The 14,375-nt window shown below is 41.7% G+C and overlaps 1 protein-coding gene across 3 annotated transcripts in view; it reads right to left on the reverse strand.

Moving 5' to 3' along the window:
• Positions 1-14,375, reverse strand: part of LRBA (LPS responsive beige-like anchor protein) — a 1,864,610-nt gene that overhangs the window by 1,464,644 nt on the left and 385,591 nt on the right. For all 3 annotated transcript variants that reach the window (XM_069242641.1, XM_069242642.1, XM_069242640.1), the window contains exons 25-28: positions 12,847-13,000; positions 4,646-4,826; positions 3,826-3,938; positions 3,300-3,407 (exon numbers count right to left, since the gene is read on the reverse strand). In XM_069242641.1, the coding sequence (XP_069098742.1) occupies positions 3,300-3,407; positions 3,826-3,938; positions 4,646-4,826; positions 12,847-13,000 (556 nt within the window). The remainder of the gene's footprint in view (positions 1-3,299; positions 3,408-3,825; positions 3,939-4,645; positions 4,827-12,846; positions 13,001-14,375) is intronic.

The following is a 14,375-nucleotide window of genomic DNA, read 5'->3' on the forward strand; positions in this document are numbered from 1 at the left end:
CCTTTGAGGATAACCGCCAGGTGTTACAGTTCCTGCAGAAGCACCTCCACCCAGTGCAGGCTTTGCTTCTGTCCTCAGAGAGCACAAAGGCTCTCATCACACAGGGGAAGGCTGGCACAGACCAGTCAGTCCTGCACTGAAGGATTGGGTAAAATACAGGGGGCATCTTCGAGATGCCCTCTGTGTGCATTTTGTAATAAATCCCACATTGGAATCAGTGTGGGTTATTATTCAGAGAAGTTTGATACCAAACTTCCCAGTACTCAGTGTAGCCATTATGGAGCTGTGGAGTTCGTTTTAGACATTGTAAGTACAGTGTGGCCATATTAAGTATATGGTCTGGGATTTTGTCAAACAATTGACTTAGACACTGTAGGGGCATATTGCTCATGCAGCTATGCCTTCACCTGTGGTATAGTGCACCCTGCCTTAGGGCTTTAAGGCCTGCTAGAGGGGTGACTTACCTATGCCACAGGCAGTATTTTGTGTGCATGGCATCCTGAGGGGGATGCCAAGTCGACTTTGCCTTTTTCTCCCCACCAACACACACAATCTGCAATGGCAGTGTGCCTGTGTTAGTTGAGGGGTCTATTAGGGTGGCACAACACATGCTGCAGCCCTTAGGGACCTTCCCTGGTCACAGGGCCCTTGGTACCACTGATACCTTTTACATGGGACTTATCTGTGTGCCAGGGGTGTGCAAACTGTGGAAACAATGGTACATTTTTAGTGAAAGAACACTGGTGCTGGGGCCTGGTTAGCAGGGTCCCAGCACACTTCTCAGTCAAGTCAGCATCAATATCAGGCAAAAAGTGGGGGGCAACTGCAACAGGGAGCCATTTTCCTACTATTAGATATAGAGATGGAAGATAAATATCACTACTTGGGAGTTTGGTTATCAAACACTGGGAGAATATCACACCAGGTATTGGCACTGACATCTAAAGCAGTGAAAATCTCTTATGCATTAGCAAAACTCGATCAGCGGCTTAAGGCACCAACATCAGAGCCAATAAGGAGGGTAATTAAAGGCAAAATTGTTACCTGCAATTACCTATGGCCATCTGGCATTCCCCGGCAGACTGACAACACTGGAGAATTGCCAGATGAGAGCCTATAAAAGGGTATTTGAGATCCCCAGACCAACTAGGCATGCAGGGATTTGCCTGGAACTAGATACAACAAGAATGGACATAACATGCAAAATGGATATTATAATGCTCCATCATAATGTCTGCAAGGCGGAGGCCGCTAGCCTGAGGGGGGAGTTGAAAGCGATCTTCAAAGACCAAACAAGCAGGTGGGACACCTATCTAACACAGGCCGAGGAACAGTTCAACCTGGCTCCATCCTATACTATTGACTCCTCTATCACGAAAGCAGTGCTGAAGAAAAAATTGAGAGAGCTAGGCGTGCAAGCCTCCAGAGACAAAGGCATTTTAATAGTCAGGGACATCAGCGGTGCGGATGGTCTACAGGAATCATACAGGACCACTAAAGCCTCTTTTAAAAGCCTTATTTGAAAGCACCTATGGGGGATCGTGCATTCCAGAGCATCCTGCAGATGCGCCTCTTAACTCTACCCTGCTTGGGACTATCGACGTAAGTGGAAGATGGCACTGGGGCACTTGCAGGAATGGACCACACAATCTAGAACACATCTTGTATGCTGCTGTCCATGGTTGGCATAAGAAAGATATCAACTCTTAAAACCCTTGTTTTTGAAACATGGAGTAAAAACGTGTAATGAAGCTATAAGACTCATATTCAGTGCAGTGGCCCCAATGGAACTTGCATAAACTGAGACTGGCTCTACACCAGGCAAGGGGCCAAATTAGTGCGGGTACTCACAGAAGGGGTGAGGTTTACAAAGAAATCACATTGACGAAATGGCTCCTACCTACAAAGTTACCCCACATTTCTACTTGATGGCCCTGGGCTCTGGCACGTTTGGACTTTTTTAAACTTGTATTTTAATATATAATTCTAGGAGCTTATGTGATTCATGTACCCACATGGATTTTATGTGGGAAAATGTTTGTTGATAGTTTTGTTTTTTTACAGGCATTTTTTCGTTCATTGTAAATATGGTGCAAAGATTTTAAATAATCATGCAATAAAAATTTCAACACACACTACCTGCATGGAATACTCGGTGGATGCATTTGCTGTGAAGTGAAAAATGGATTTTCCCAAGCTTGAATTAATTAGGGGAATTAAAACAATGAACATGTTCATAATATGATAGGCGCACAGTATTAATGAAACAAGAGCAAAATATGTTTAATGTACACATGAGCCCCCATTATAAATGTACATGGTTAAAATGTTGCAGTAAGGAGAGCTGTTAGGATGAGGAAGGGTAATTAAACATACTGGCTAAATAACTAAGTTGGTAGTGTACTATACCTTAGCAAAATGAACCTTCAGGAATGACCCTAGACTGCTACTGGATTGTCTACCTAAGATGGTGTGATCTGCCAGGTTAGTGGCCAATTGTCAAAATCATTTATAAGTATAGGAAATAGTATAACAGGAGTACTCTTTTACACACTCTTACATCTCTTTTGTGAATTTGCTGTGAAACATCTAACTTAAAAGTGTAAACAGGGCACAGCCCTTCCTATGCATGCTAACTGTATATGATTAGTCACTGAATATTGCCATTTTAGATGTTTTGGGACAACTCACAAAGAAATGAAAGAGTATGTTAAAGAGTACAACAGGAAAACTCCTTTATAGACTACAAAATACTTTTGTCACTATGGCCCTCTATCAAACATAAAAGAATATTGCATAGCAGCTGATCGGGAGGACTGTGCTAGCTGTAATTAAAAAATACATTTTCCTATGCAAAATACCAATTTCAAAACCTGAACACAGAATATGGTCATTATCATATATAACTGTAAAAACGTACATGTGGTGCATCAAGATCACAATTGTTTTTATGATCTATAGTGGACATGGCAAAAAAGAAAATAAAGAGGTGGAAAAATGATCCCTACAGACTTTAGACCTACGTAGACAGAGCTCTTGCCTATAGATCTGTATGAAGAAGTTCATTAAAATCTTACTGTTTTTGGTATCAGCAGTTTTGAAGCTGTCACTGGAGGACAGTTAACACTGGCAAAAGCCAATCAAATTAGAGCTTCTTAAATACAAAATATCTATTAAGATACAAATTAAACAAAATACAAATTCAATTATAAATCAGACATAAAAAGAAAAGACTACTCCACACATCTCACCACTACACAAACTGTACTAACTAAAGAGGAAGACTTTCAATAACTCACAATATCTCTGAAGACTACTGCCCGTAGTCGATTTATATCCATGTCTTGAAGAAGTCTGTCAAGGTCACGGACTGGGGACATACCACCCGTCACAATGTCAACAGGACTCTAAATTGAAAGAAGCAACAATAATGTGAAATGATACAGGCAGGCATAATTACTGTAACTTTCAAATAAGTGGACAAGAAAAACAATACCCACAAGGTTGCCTTCTAAGCCATGAATAAATATAAAAGCAATAGGGAGAAACAGTAAATATCTACAAAGTGTAAATATGAAATGCAGATAAAGCAGAAGAAATGAAACACACATGCCAAACCAAAAATACTAATGGGCCTTTACAAAATTTTTTAAAGGAAATTAATCATTTACATCATATCATGATTTGTAATATGTACTGATTTATCAATTTGCATTTAAGAGCATTTTTGTTTAATAGAGAACTTTAAGAATAAAGCAACTGCAGTACACACTAATGAAGGATACACAGCTGGTTAGTGGAAATAAGTATACAATAAGCACTTGCCTTTACTATAGTCTTTCCTTGTGTTCCTTTCAAACCTTTTGCATTATCCGTGCTGGATTTAATTTGTGCATGCTGCTGGCACTCCAGACAATTCCTTACCGCCACAGCACAAACTGTCACAAAAAGGAAATAGGACAATCACCTTTCTAATTAAAGTAGTAACAGTTACATATAAAACGCTTAAAGTATACCTTTCTAATGGCAGCTTGCACATGAATGATACGCAATTTAACAGTTTGTCAGACACATAACAATGTTTTTTTTCCAGCTGAGTGAAGCGTGAATTCCTGAGCCTATTGTAGTGGTTCTACTCCAGATACTCAAAATACAAACAGTCTGACAACTGAAAATGTTAACAAATCACCTAAAGGTCTTATCAAAGCTCCAGAGGTCTACTAAAAAAACTCTTCTCAAAGCTAACTGCACCACCCATCTGTTATGAGGCGGGTACCTAACATAGAAGCTGTTCTCAACATCATTTAGGACAAATGCACATTATTTGATTTTTTTGTGCAAGGGAATAAAGGAACTGAATACATGGAAGCATGACAAAGTGTGTGCACTTATTATGGACCCTGAAAATGTTGAACCTTTGGCAAGAGGCAATGCAGGAGAAAACCAGCAAAGGAGACTTCTCACTACAACAGTGACAATCTATTTGAAGCAGATATTCCATGAAATATCTAATCTGTAAATGGATGGGCAAAAACACTGACCCTCCTATACAGATTCCCACCTCTGGAATCCAAAGAAACAAGGAACTGGAAACAAAATACTCCTCCAACTATTTCTTGCCGCTTCTATGTGCTGACAAACTTACCCAATCTCAGACACTGTCGCAAAATTCCACCTGATGACATGTTCTTCTCAGCTTCAATTTCAGAAAAGCCGAGAGAGCTGGCAAAGATTAACACATCAACAAGACTGATTAGCCTCTGGAGGAACGATATAGAAGCTTCAATAGATAGGCCTTGTGTTGGCTCAATGTTCTCCAGTTCATGCTACAGAAGAAATAGGAGAAAGTTTGATTCATTTAAATCTGGTATTACAAAACACAAAAGAAATGATGAAACAAGTGGTGAAAAGTTCTAACATGTAAAAATAAGTAATTCCTTAGAAATGGCAGTTGTAGGTCTAAACCTCACTCTTCAATGCATGAAACTATTGCCTAAAATGCTTCCAATTGTAATTGTGGAAATGTCAGATATAGAGACAAAGCAATAAGAAATCCAAGTTATTTTACTAATAATTGAACACAATATTAACAAATAACTAAAGGAACCCACAACATCTGTCTTTGACAATTGAGTCTTTTTCCTTTTTGAAAGATGTGTTCTCACTCTAACTAAAATCATGCATTTCAGCTAGCTTGGGACTGAGAAACAAAAAGTACATGGTTGGATGCTTTCACTTCGAGTCTTCTTGTTTTTACACTTCCTTCCTTTGATGGATCAAGGTTTACGCATCCTAATTTAACAGCTACACAAGGAACATCGGGCGTATCCTGCAATATTACTGAGATAAAATGGAGACATACTTTTGAGTATTAATGAATATGTTTTACATTTGTATGTAAAAGAGACCAGGTCACTGGTTGCTTTTTACATAAAAGATTACCCATTATTTCTTATCCTAATTCTTGAGGGAGAGTTTTAAGAAGTGTAATAGTTTGGGTCAAGAATTCCTTCTTCCCCTGTTTAGGTCGATTTACTATTTATAGGCAAAAGAAATGTAAAGCAACTTCAACTTGTGGAGGGCTCTCTTACACTCAAATTTCCGTGCAAAGGGATTTTAATGCTTAACTTTCTCTCACAGCCATAACTCATTAGGAGTTGGATGAAACAATATTTCTAGAGACTGGCTCTTCTAAAGCTGGAGATATGGAGCTTTTTTTTATTATCCTCTAAAATGCCCCAATTGAGTAGGCTATTCCCAGCAGATATCCAGGCTCAATACACATTTTTCTCAGGCAACAGGAAGCTTCTTATATATTATAGTGTTACTACTCAGGATCTTTGACACATGCTGCTGAATGTCAGAATTAACTTAGGACTTGCAAGTGATCATAACCCTATAACAGTCACCAGTTGGAGTGAGGTGCAGGAGTCCTTATGGACAACAGAGCATGCTTTGCAACACACCCCAAATTATGCTATAGCCTCAATTCAGCACCTCTGCAATTGCCGGTGATCTCTAGTGGGAATCTACAGTGCAAGGAGACTGGAGGGTGCCTTCAGGCACTACAATCAACCTACCTCTTCCTCTCACAATTTCATGTTTGACCCTCATGACCTCCACTGCCACTTCTGGACAACATGTGAGTACCCTCCTTAAGGGCACTCATGGGACCATCAATGGGCCTTTTCTATTCACATCTCCAAGCTATGTCATGTCACCCTTGTGAGAAAGGAGGTATCAATCTTAATTTTTGTCCACTGGTGCACAACGTACTTCTAGCAACGGCACGCACACTGTCTGTCTACGGTTCAGCTTTGAGATTCCAGTGTTTACTGCGTTCTACACCACTGCTTCTCACATAGGTCCCTGATTATCACAATCCGATGCCCAGAACGCTTAGTGCAAGAAGGCAAATCACCTCAAGGTGATCATGAAAAGAAGGTGCTGCCACAGGGAGCTCTACTCACTAACGTTCTACTCACTAACACTCTCCTCAGTATAGCAGCTGTAGCACAGGAATAGAAAAGCTGAACTCATAGCGAAGAGAGAAGAAGCCATCTCTGAGCCCACATCCCACAAATGAAAGCATTTAGACATTTAGATAATTGCAGTTCAGTACATCATTGTTTATAATTGGTTTCTTATAAAAACCATAAAAAGGGCACAATCATTAAACCATCTTTTGAAAACGTTTAAACACAAACTTAAATTGACAATAGCAAACAAAGATGCTTCAAACAGCTCAATTGGGAGTACAAGCATCATTTTAAGTATTATCCGTCAAATTTATGCTAAAACATATGAGTAAAAGTACAAACGTCAAATTCAGCACAAACCTATATTAATTACTCAACACTGCTTACATTCAAATAACTTCAATACATTACAGTTCCACCTATGCGTCTAGGATCTGGAACAACATCCCTATATCTATCAAGGCTGCCCCAATTCAGGAAAGTGCTAAAGATGTACCTCATTAAGGAACACTAAAGCACAATATATTAACTCCACAAACTAGCTCTCTCTCCTATTACTTGTTTACTTTATGCTAGTCTTTGAATCTGTACAGTGCTCCTGGCTATTGAATAGATTCAACCTACAGAAATACCAGATGCATATATAGAATGGGGAGGGAATTACAAGTTACAAATGTAGTGTGCCACCCGACAGGCCACAAAAGCAAGGTAGAAGTGTGTGTTGGCTAAACATATATGATGTAGACTTCCAATATAGGGTTCTAAGATGGTCATATACAGGGAGTGCAGAATTATTAGGCAAATGAGTATTTTGACCACATCATCCTCTTTATGCATGTTGTCTTACTCCAAACTGTATAGGCTCGAAAGCCTACTACCAATTAAGCATATTAGGTGATGTGCATCTCTGTAATGAGAAGGGGTGTGGTCTAATGACATCAACACCCTATATCAGGTGTGCATAATTATTAGGCAACTTCCTTTCCTTTGGCAAAATGGGTCAAAAGAAGGACTTGACAGGCTCAGAAAAGTCCAAAATAGTGAGATATCTTGCAGAGGGATGCAGCACTCTTAAAATTGCAAAGCTTCTGAAGCGTGATCATCGAACAATCAAGCGTTTCATTCAAAATAGTCAACAGGGTCGCAAGAAGCGTGTGGAAAAACCAAGGCGCAAAATAACTGCCCATGAACTGAGAAAAGTCAAGCGTGCAGCTGCCACGATGCCACTTGCCACCAGTTTGGCCCTATTTCAGAGCTGCAACATCACTGGAGTGCCCAAAAGCACAAGGTGTGCAATACTCAGAGACATGGCCAAGGTAAGAAAGGCTGAAAGACGACCACCACTGAACAAGACACACAAGCTGAAACGTCAAGACTGGGCCAAGAAATATCTCAAGACTGATTTTTCTAAGTTTTTATGGACTGATGAAATGAGAGTGAGTCTTGATGGGCCAGATGGATGGGCCCGTGGCTGGATTGGTAAAGGGCAGAGAGCTCCAGTCCGACTCAGACGCCAGCAAGGTGGAGGTGGAGTACTGGTTTGGGCTGGTACCATCAAAGATGAGCTTGTGGGGCCTTTTCGGGTTGAGGATGGAGTCAAGCTCAACTCCTGGTTCCTGGAAGACACCTTCTTCAAGCAGTGGTACAGGAAGAAGTCTGCATCCTTCAAGAAAAACATGGTTTTCATGCAGGACTATGCTCCATCACACGCGTCCAAGTACTCCACAGCGTGGCTGGCAAGAAAGGGTATAAAAGAAGGAAATCTAATGACATGGCCTCCTTGTTCACCTGATCTGAACCCCATTGAGAACCTGTGGTCCATCATCAAATGTGAGATTTACAAGGAGGGAAAACAGTACACCTCTCTGAACAGTGTCTGGGAGGCTGTGGTTGCTGCTGCACGCAATGTTGATGGTGAACAGATCAAAACACTGACAGAATCCATGGATGGCAGGCTTTTGAGTGTCCTTGCAAAGAAAGGTGGCTATATTGGTCACTGATTTGTTTTTGTTTTGTTTTTGAATGTCAGAAATGTATATTTGTGAATGTTGAGATGTTATATTGGTTTCACTGGTAATAATAAATAATTGAAATGGGTATATATTTTTTTTTTGTTAAGTTGCCTAATAATTATGCACAGTAATAGTCACCTGCACACACAGATATCCCCCTAACATAGCTAAAACTAAAAACAAACTAAAAACTACTTCCAAAAATATTCAGCTTTGATATTAATGAGTTTTTTGGGTTCATTGAGAACATGGTTGTTGTTCAATAATAAAATTAATCCTCAAAAATACAACTTGCCTAATAATTCTGCACTCCCTGTAGACTTTAAAAGTGATCAGACAGAGTTCACATCCTTATAGACCTCTCCAAACAATTTCAATTAAGTCAAATAGGTATGTATTTATGTTAATTTCTTAACTGAGTATCTGAATCTGGATACGATGGCCTCCTTCAAGTCCATAGTAAGTAACCAGGCCATCAAGCTAAGCACTGGGGTAACTCAACTGTTAAAGGGTTCAGAAAATTCAAAGCAACAATGTGGTCAGCAATTCACCTGTAACATGTAATGGTGTGGATCTCCCAAACCAAATGGAGATCACTTAAGTTGTTATTCTATAGATTCTACAGCTGGACAGAGTTGTTTCTTTACCACAACTAGTGTTTCAGGTCTATTTATCAATATTTTCAGAAGGAGATAGATACATTTGAGTTTGTGAGGGACATCACTAACAGACAGCAAGGCACAGGCTTGCTATGACTAAAAGAATAATTGGAGGACATGATGACAGTTGTAAAGGATGACCAATTCAGACAACCACTACCTCGAGAAGGAGAAATCAAGGCTGGGGTGCAGCCATTCCACTGCACTGGCTTGTCCCAGTAATGGGTAGAGTAATGTGGGGATGGTAGCTGAACATGGCACAATACTTTCTCTTATGGTGAGGACTTATGTTGAAGAAGGACATTAAGGTGTTGCATAGATTAGGTGAAAGCACAATTGCAAAAAATGCAGTTTATGATGACACTAGTTTGTTGTAGATTCTCAATAAACTTTTCAAGCAAATTCTCGCTGCTATGTCCTGGGTGCCTGGAGGCCCACCCCCGGGACATGGCTCTTTGTTGTGGCTTGGCGGCAGCTTTACAGCTGCAACCAAGTCACAGCAAAGATATACTTCGCTTTCTCACAGTGGGATCTGTCAAACAGGTCCCGCTGACAGGAAGCGGAGTTTACATCTGTCTTCCCTGCACACAGATACGCATGCAGAGAAGATAGATGAAAACAACAATCCAGCAATCAGGGAGCTGCTATTAAGAGCAGCTCCTTGCTTGTTATAGCAATGGGACAGTGGGGGAGGCCTTGAGGTCCACCCTGTGGTCCCAGACAGTCTGCAAAGGGCAAACAAAATAAAAAAAAATAATAATAATCAGCGGGGACTGCGGGGAGAGGCCTTGAGACTCCACCTGCGGTCCCAGATAGCCCATAAAGGGCTACCAAAACTGTTTTTCTTTTTTAAAAACAGGGTGGGACCACGGCAGAGGGCCTGAAGCAGTCCCAGATAGCATGTCAAGGGCAGAGAAAACAGTGTAAAAAAATAATTATAATTATAGTGTAATGGTGAAGGTGGCAAACCATATAAACAATGGGGTGGGGCCACAGGGGAGGGCTTGAGGCAGACCCAGATAGCCTGTAAAGGGCAAAGAAAATAGTGAAAAAAAAAAAAAAACAACTACAAAAAATGAAAGCATAACAATGAAGGTGACAGAGCTTCACCGTGAAAGTTGAGGTTTCGACTCCACTTGTAGTCATTTCCCTTCAACTGTAAAGGCTCATACTGAAAGGTGATCTTACTAGTTTGAAGTGACAAATACATTTTTCTTTTCAAATTGAGCATCCCCCCCATCCCCTGCAGCCCCAGGGACCACCACCTCCCCAGGGCAAATCCTAAAAAAAAAAAGAAAAAAAAAAGTGTGGCAGGGGTTCGTGTCGGACGGCCAAAGTCCCGGGAACCACCACCCCCTGGGGCTACTTCCACATTCCTCGATGAGCCACTGAGGGCCCTGTGGACTGCCACTCTCCACTGCTGGCCCCTGCCATGTCCTAGGGTGCCCACTCCAGGATACAGCTGTTTACGGTGCCCTGGTAGCAGCTTTACAGCTGCAACCAAGTCGTAGCTGTAGGAAGCTGGCCTGGTGTGTGGTGGGTACCAAAGGTATGTACATCTTATACCAGGTCCAGGTATCCCCTACTGGTGTAGTGTAGGTAGTGTCTAGAAGCCAGGCTCTCTACAGGTAGCTGTGGATGAGCAGCTAAGGCATATCTAGGAGACATGCAAAGCTCATACCACTGTAGTCACACAGCACTTACACACATGAAAGAAAGCACTCAGTGTTACAAAAATAAAAGGTACTTTATTGTAGGGACACAATTACCAAAAAGTACTAGAGAGGCAACCCTGCAATTGGAGGTAAGTAACACACTAGATATGTACACTAGCAATCAGAAATAGGCATAAAAAGCAGTAGAAAACAGTGCAATAGCAATAGACAATAGTGACCCCAGGGGGAGCCCAAAACATATACTAAAAAAAAGAAATGGAACGCGAATGTAGGACCCCCACCTAGGTAAGTGCAATCTTTTGAGGGGAGCTGGAAGAACTAGGAAACCCCAAAGGTAAGTACCACAGTGCCCCCTAGCGACCAGGATTAAGCTACTGCATTTTCACCAAACCACCCAGAAGGACTAAAAAGATGAAAATGCAACACCCAGACAAAACTACAAGAAAGCAGCAGTGGATTCTTGAAGAGGAAGACCTGAAAAAGAAGAGGACCAAGCCCTGAAGTCGCTGGAGTGTCGGGTGGTGGCAGGGGCCACTACCCACCTGTCTGTGCTTGCAGGAGTTGGTCAACGGCAGGACGAAAACAGTCAGCAATGCAGCCCTAGAGTTGGAGGAGAGTTCCAGGAGGATGCAGTCGACATCCCACGCTGGATGGAAGATTGCAGTCTGTCTGTGGAGTGGAAAAGCCACCAACCAGCCTTGGCAAAGGCAGAAGTCATGATGAAGCAAAAGTGGAGCTGCCGGGGACAAGCAAGGTCCAGGAGGACTTAACCCAGAGGGGGTGTAGGGGAGTCTCAGGGGACCCTCAGCAAGACAGAGTCCACAGAAGAGAAGGCAGCCTCAAAAAGAGACCCAGTGAAGAGGACCCAGGAGTCACAGAGGAGCCTACGCAACCCAACTGAAGAACGGTCCCACACTACAGGAGAAGCACACAGAGGGCTGTGTGTCGCAGGGAAGAGTGCTGGGGCCTTGGGGCTACACGGAGCCTGAAGATCCCTTGGAGAAGATGCTAACAAGTCTTGGTAACTGCAAGAGACGTGGTGCACGGGGTACTGTTCTGCGTGGGAAGGCAAGGGCTTACCTCCACCAAAGTTAACGAGCTGGTAGAGACGATCAAGGGGACCACTCCAGACCACCACAAGTGATGCACGATCCATGCAGCTCAGGATGAGAAGAGATCCACACAGCTGGTTGTCATTGCAATTGGTGTCTGCAGATGCAGGGAAGTGACCCTATACACCAAGGGAGATTCCTTCTTCCTTCTCATGCAGGCTGAAGACTCAACACCCTCAGAGGATGTACAGCTGGGGAAATTTTGCAGAAGCTGGAAGGAGCCATGGAAACAATGTTGCAAGCGGAGTCTTCGTCATGGATGCAGATTGTCTGTCCCTGGAGGTTCAATTCACAGTTCAAGTAGAGTCAAAGTAGAGGTTGCATAGGAGTTCTGCTGGAATCTTGCAAACCAAATCTGCGGACCCACCCAAGAGGTAGACCCTAAATAGCCCTGGAAGGGGGTTTGGTCACCTAGCCAGGTGACAACTTATCAGGAGGGGGCTCTGACATCACTTGCCTGACCTGGCCACTCAGATTCTCCTAGAGGCCTTTGACCACCTTGGGTTCAAGATGGCAGAATCAATGGACCCTTTGGAGGAGCCCTGGGCACCACCCCTGGGGTGATGACGAACAGGGGACACTCCCATTTCCATTGTCCAGACTGGAGGTCCCTGTACCGGTGCAGACTGGTTTATGCAAGGAGGGCACACAATAAGCCCTTCAAAGCATACCAGTGGCTTGGGGAGGCTACCCCCTATTTCCAAAGGGAGAGGGTGTTACTCCCCTCTCCCAAAAGGAAATCCTCTGTTCTGCCTATATACACACACACACATATTTTATATATATATATATTTTCCACACTTGTGTTATGACTTAAAAATTTGACAAATACAAAATTATTTTACTTCACAATGAGAAGAAAGTATGCACAAAACTTGGAGAAATTGACATTCACAAAATATCCTTACTGTAGTAGATGTAGCTGCAGACAGAAGAGGTAGTATTCCACCACAAGCCATGACCATGTTATCCATTACTTGAGAAATAAGATGAACTGTATTGTGCACAAAGATCACATTTTCACTATTATTCACAAAGTCCATCACAGTTTTAGTAGAGTGGCTGAAAAAGAAATCATACATATAAGTGCACATGAACAAAAACAAAGTAAGGGCAACTTTATGAAACATTCTTACATAAAAGCTAAAACTCTGACCTAGTATCATATTTAGAGCAGGGAAGCAATGATAATAAGGTAGACAGATATAAGAGGGTATAATTAACCGTTAGAGCACTGGGTAATACCATAAATAACTCATCTACTTGAAAGCAAAGTAGCAGTCTTACAGGAGCTTTAAGAGTACTATCCTGAACTTACTATGCTCATCACAAAATAATAGCAGTCTCAGCATCTTAAATATCATGAACACAGCTTTAGACAGGAAGGTAAGAAATATATATGCCTTTAAACAAAAGCTACTGTCCCAAGAGAAATGTAATTATTTTATTCTAAGATTCGGTTGTAAGTAATTGAAATTTACAGCTGAATGACAGCCTATAACAACAAAACTGACCAGACGAAAAAAATATTTATTTTGTAATCTGAGTTTTTATAATCTTCTTCATTGATAGTTTGATAGTCAACAACAACTGAATACTCTCGCCCATGTTTGATCCTGGAAGACTATATTATATAGATTTTACTTTGTATACACACTCAAATCTAATAAATATACACAGTGCAACAAAGTTTAATGTTGCTGCCTTTAAAAAAAAAAAAAAGGAAATGCTAGAAAGGCTGCAGATTACATTTAACTCCTTAAGAAGACCAGAGGCTTCCATATCTCACCACATCTTCAACTGGCATTCGCTTCAGTTTTTTTGATGGGGAATAAAGGACTCACACTTTATACCTCTTCCCGTGACTTCATTAGAGATTCCTAGAATAAATGACATTTCAGTACATTTTCCTTTTCAATAACCGGCTTAAACATTTTTCAAGAATAGGAATCCTATATCCTAAGCCACGGTGAAACAGCTAAAGTAGGGTGAATACAGTTTGAAAGTAGCAGTGGGTTGATCTACTTGTATATGTGCTCTGGAGTCCATGTCTAGCTGACCTCCACATATCAACTTTGCAAACATCAGGAAATGGTGCATTGTTTAATGAGCTAGGAGCGCCTAATTTTCTGCAAGTAAAATGGGCGTTCAGTTTACCCAGCAAAGAGTTCCTCAATGACACAAGAATTTGCACTATACAATCTACATGGCCTCTGCACCTAATTACCCCCTGCATACAGTCTTTAGCCATGCACAACAGGGAGTTGATCACAAGGCCTAGCCACTGGCCAAGCCCTGCTCCCTACCTTTCACAGCCACCCAAACCGATGCGGAGTACAGTCTTTAACTATGTGCAGGGGTGGGCTCGGCCTGCGCCCAATGCATGGCTTATGACCAGACGCTTGTATTTAAACAAATAAAATAATAATAACGTTTT

The sequence above is a fragment of the Pleurodeles waltl genome, chromosome 1_2, assembly GCF_031143425.1.
Source record: "Pleurodeles waltl isolate 20211129_DDA chromosome 1_2, aPleWal1.hap1.20221129, whole genome shotgun sequence".
Taxonomy (NCBI): domain Eukaryota; kingdom Metazoa; phylum Chordata; class Amphibia; order Caudata; family Salamandridae; genus Pleurodeles; species Pleurodeles waltl.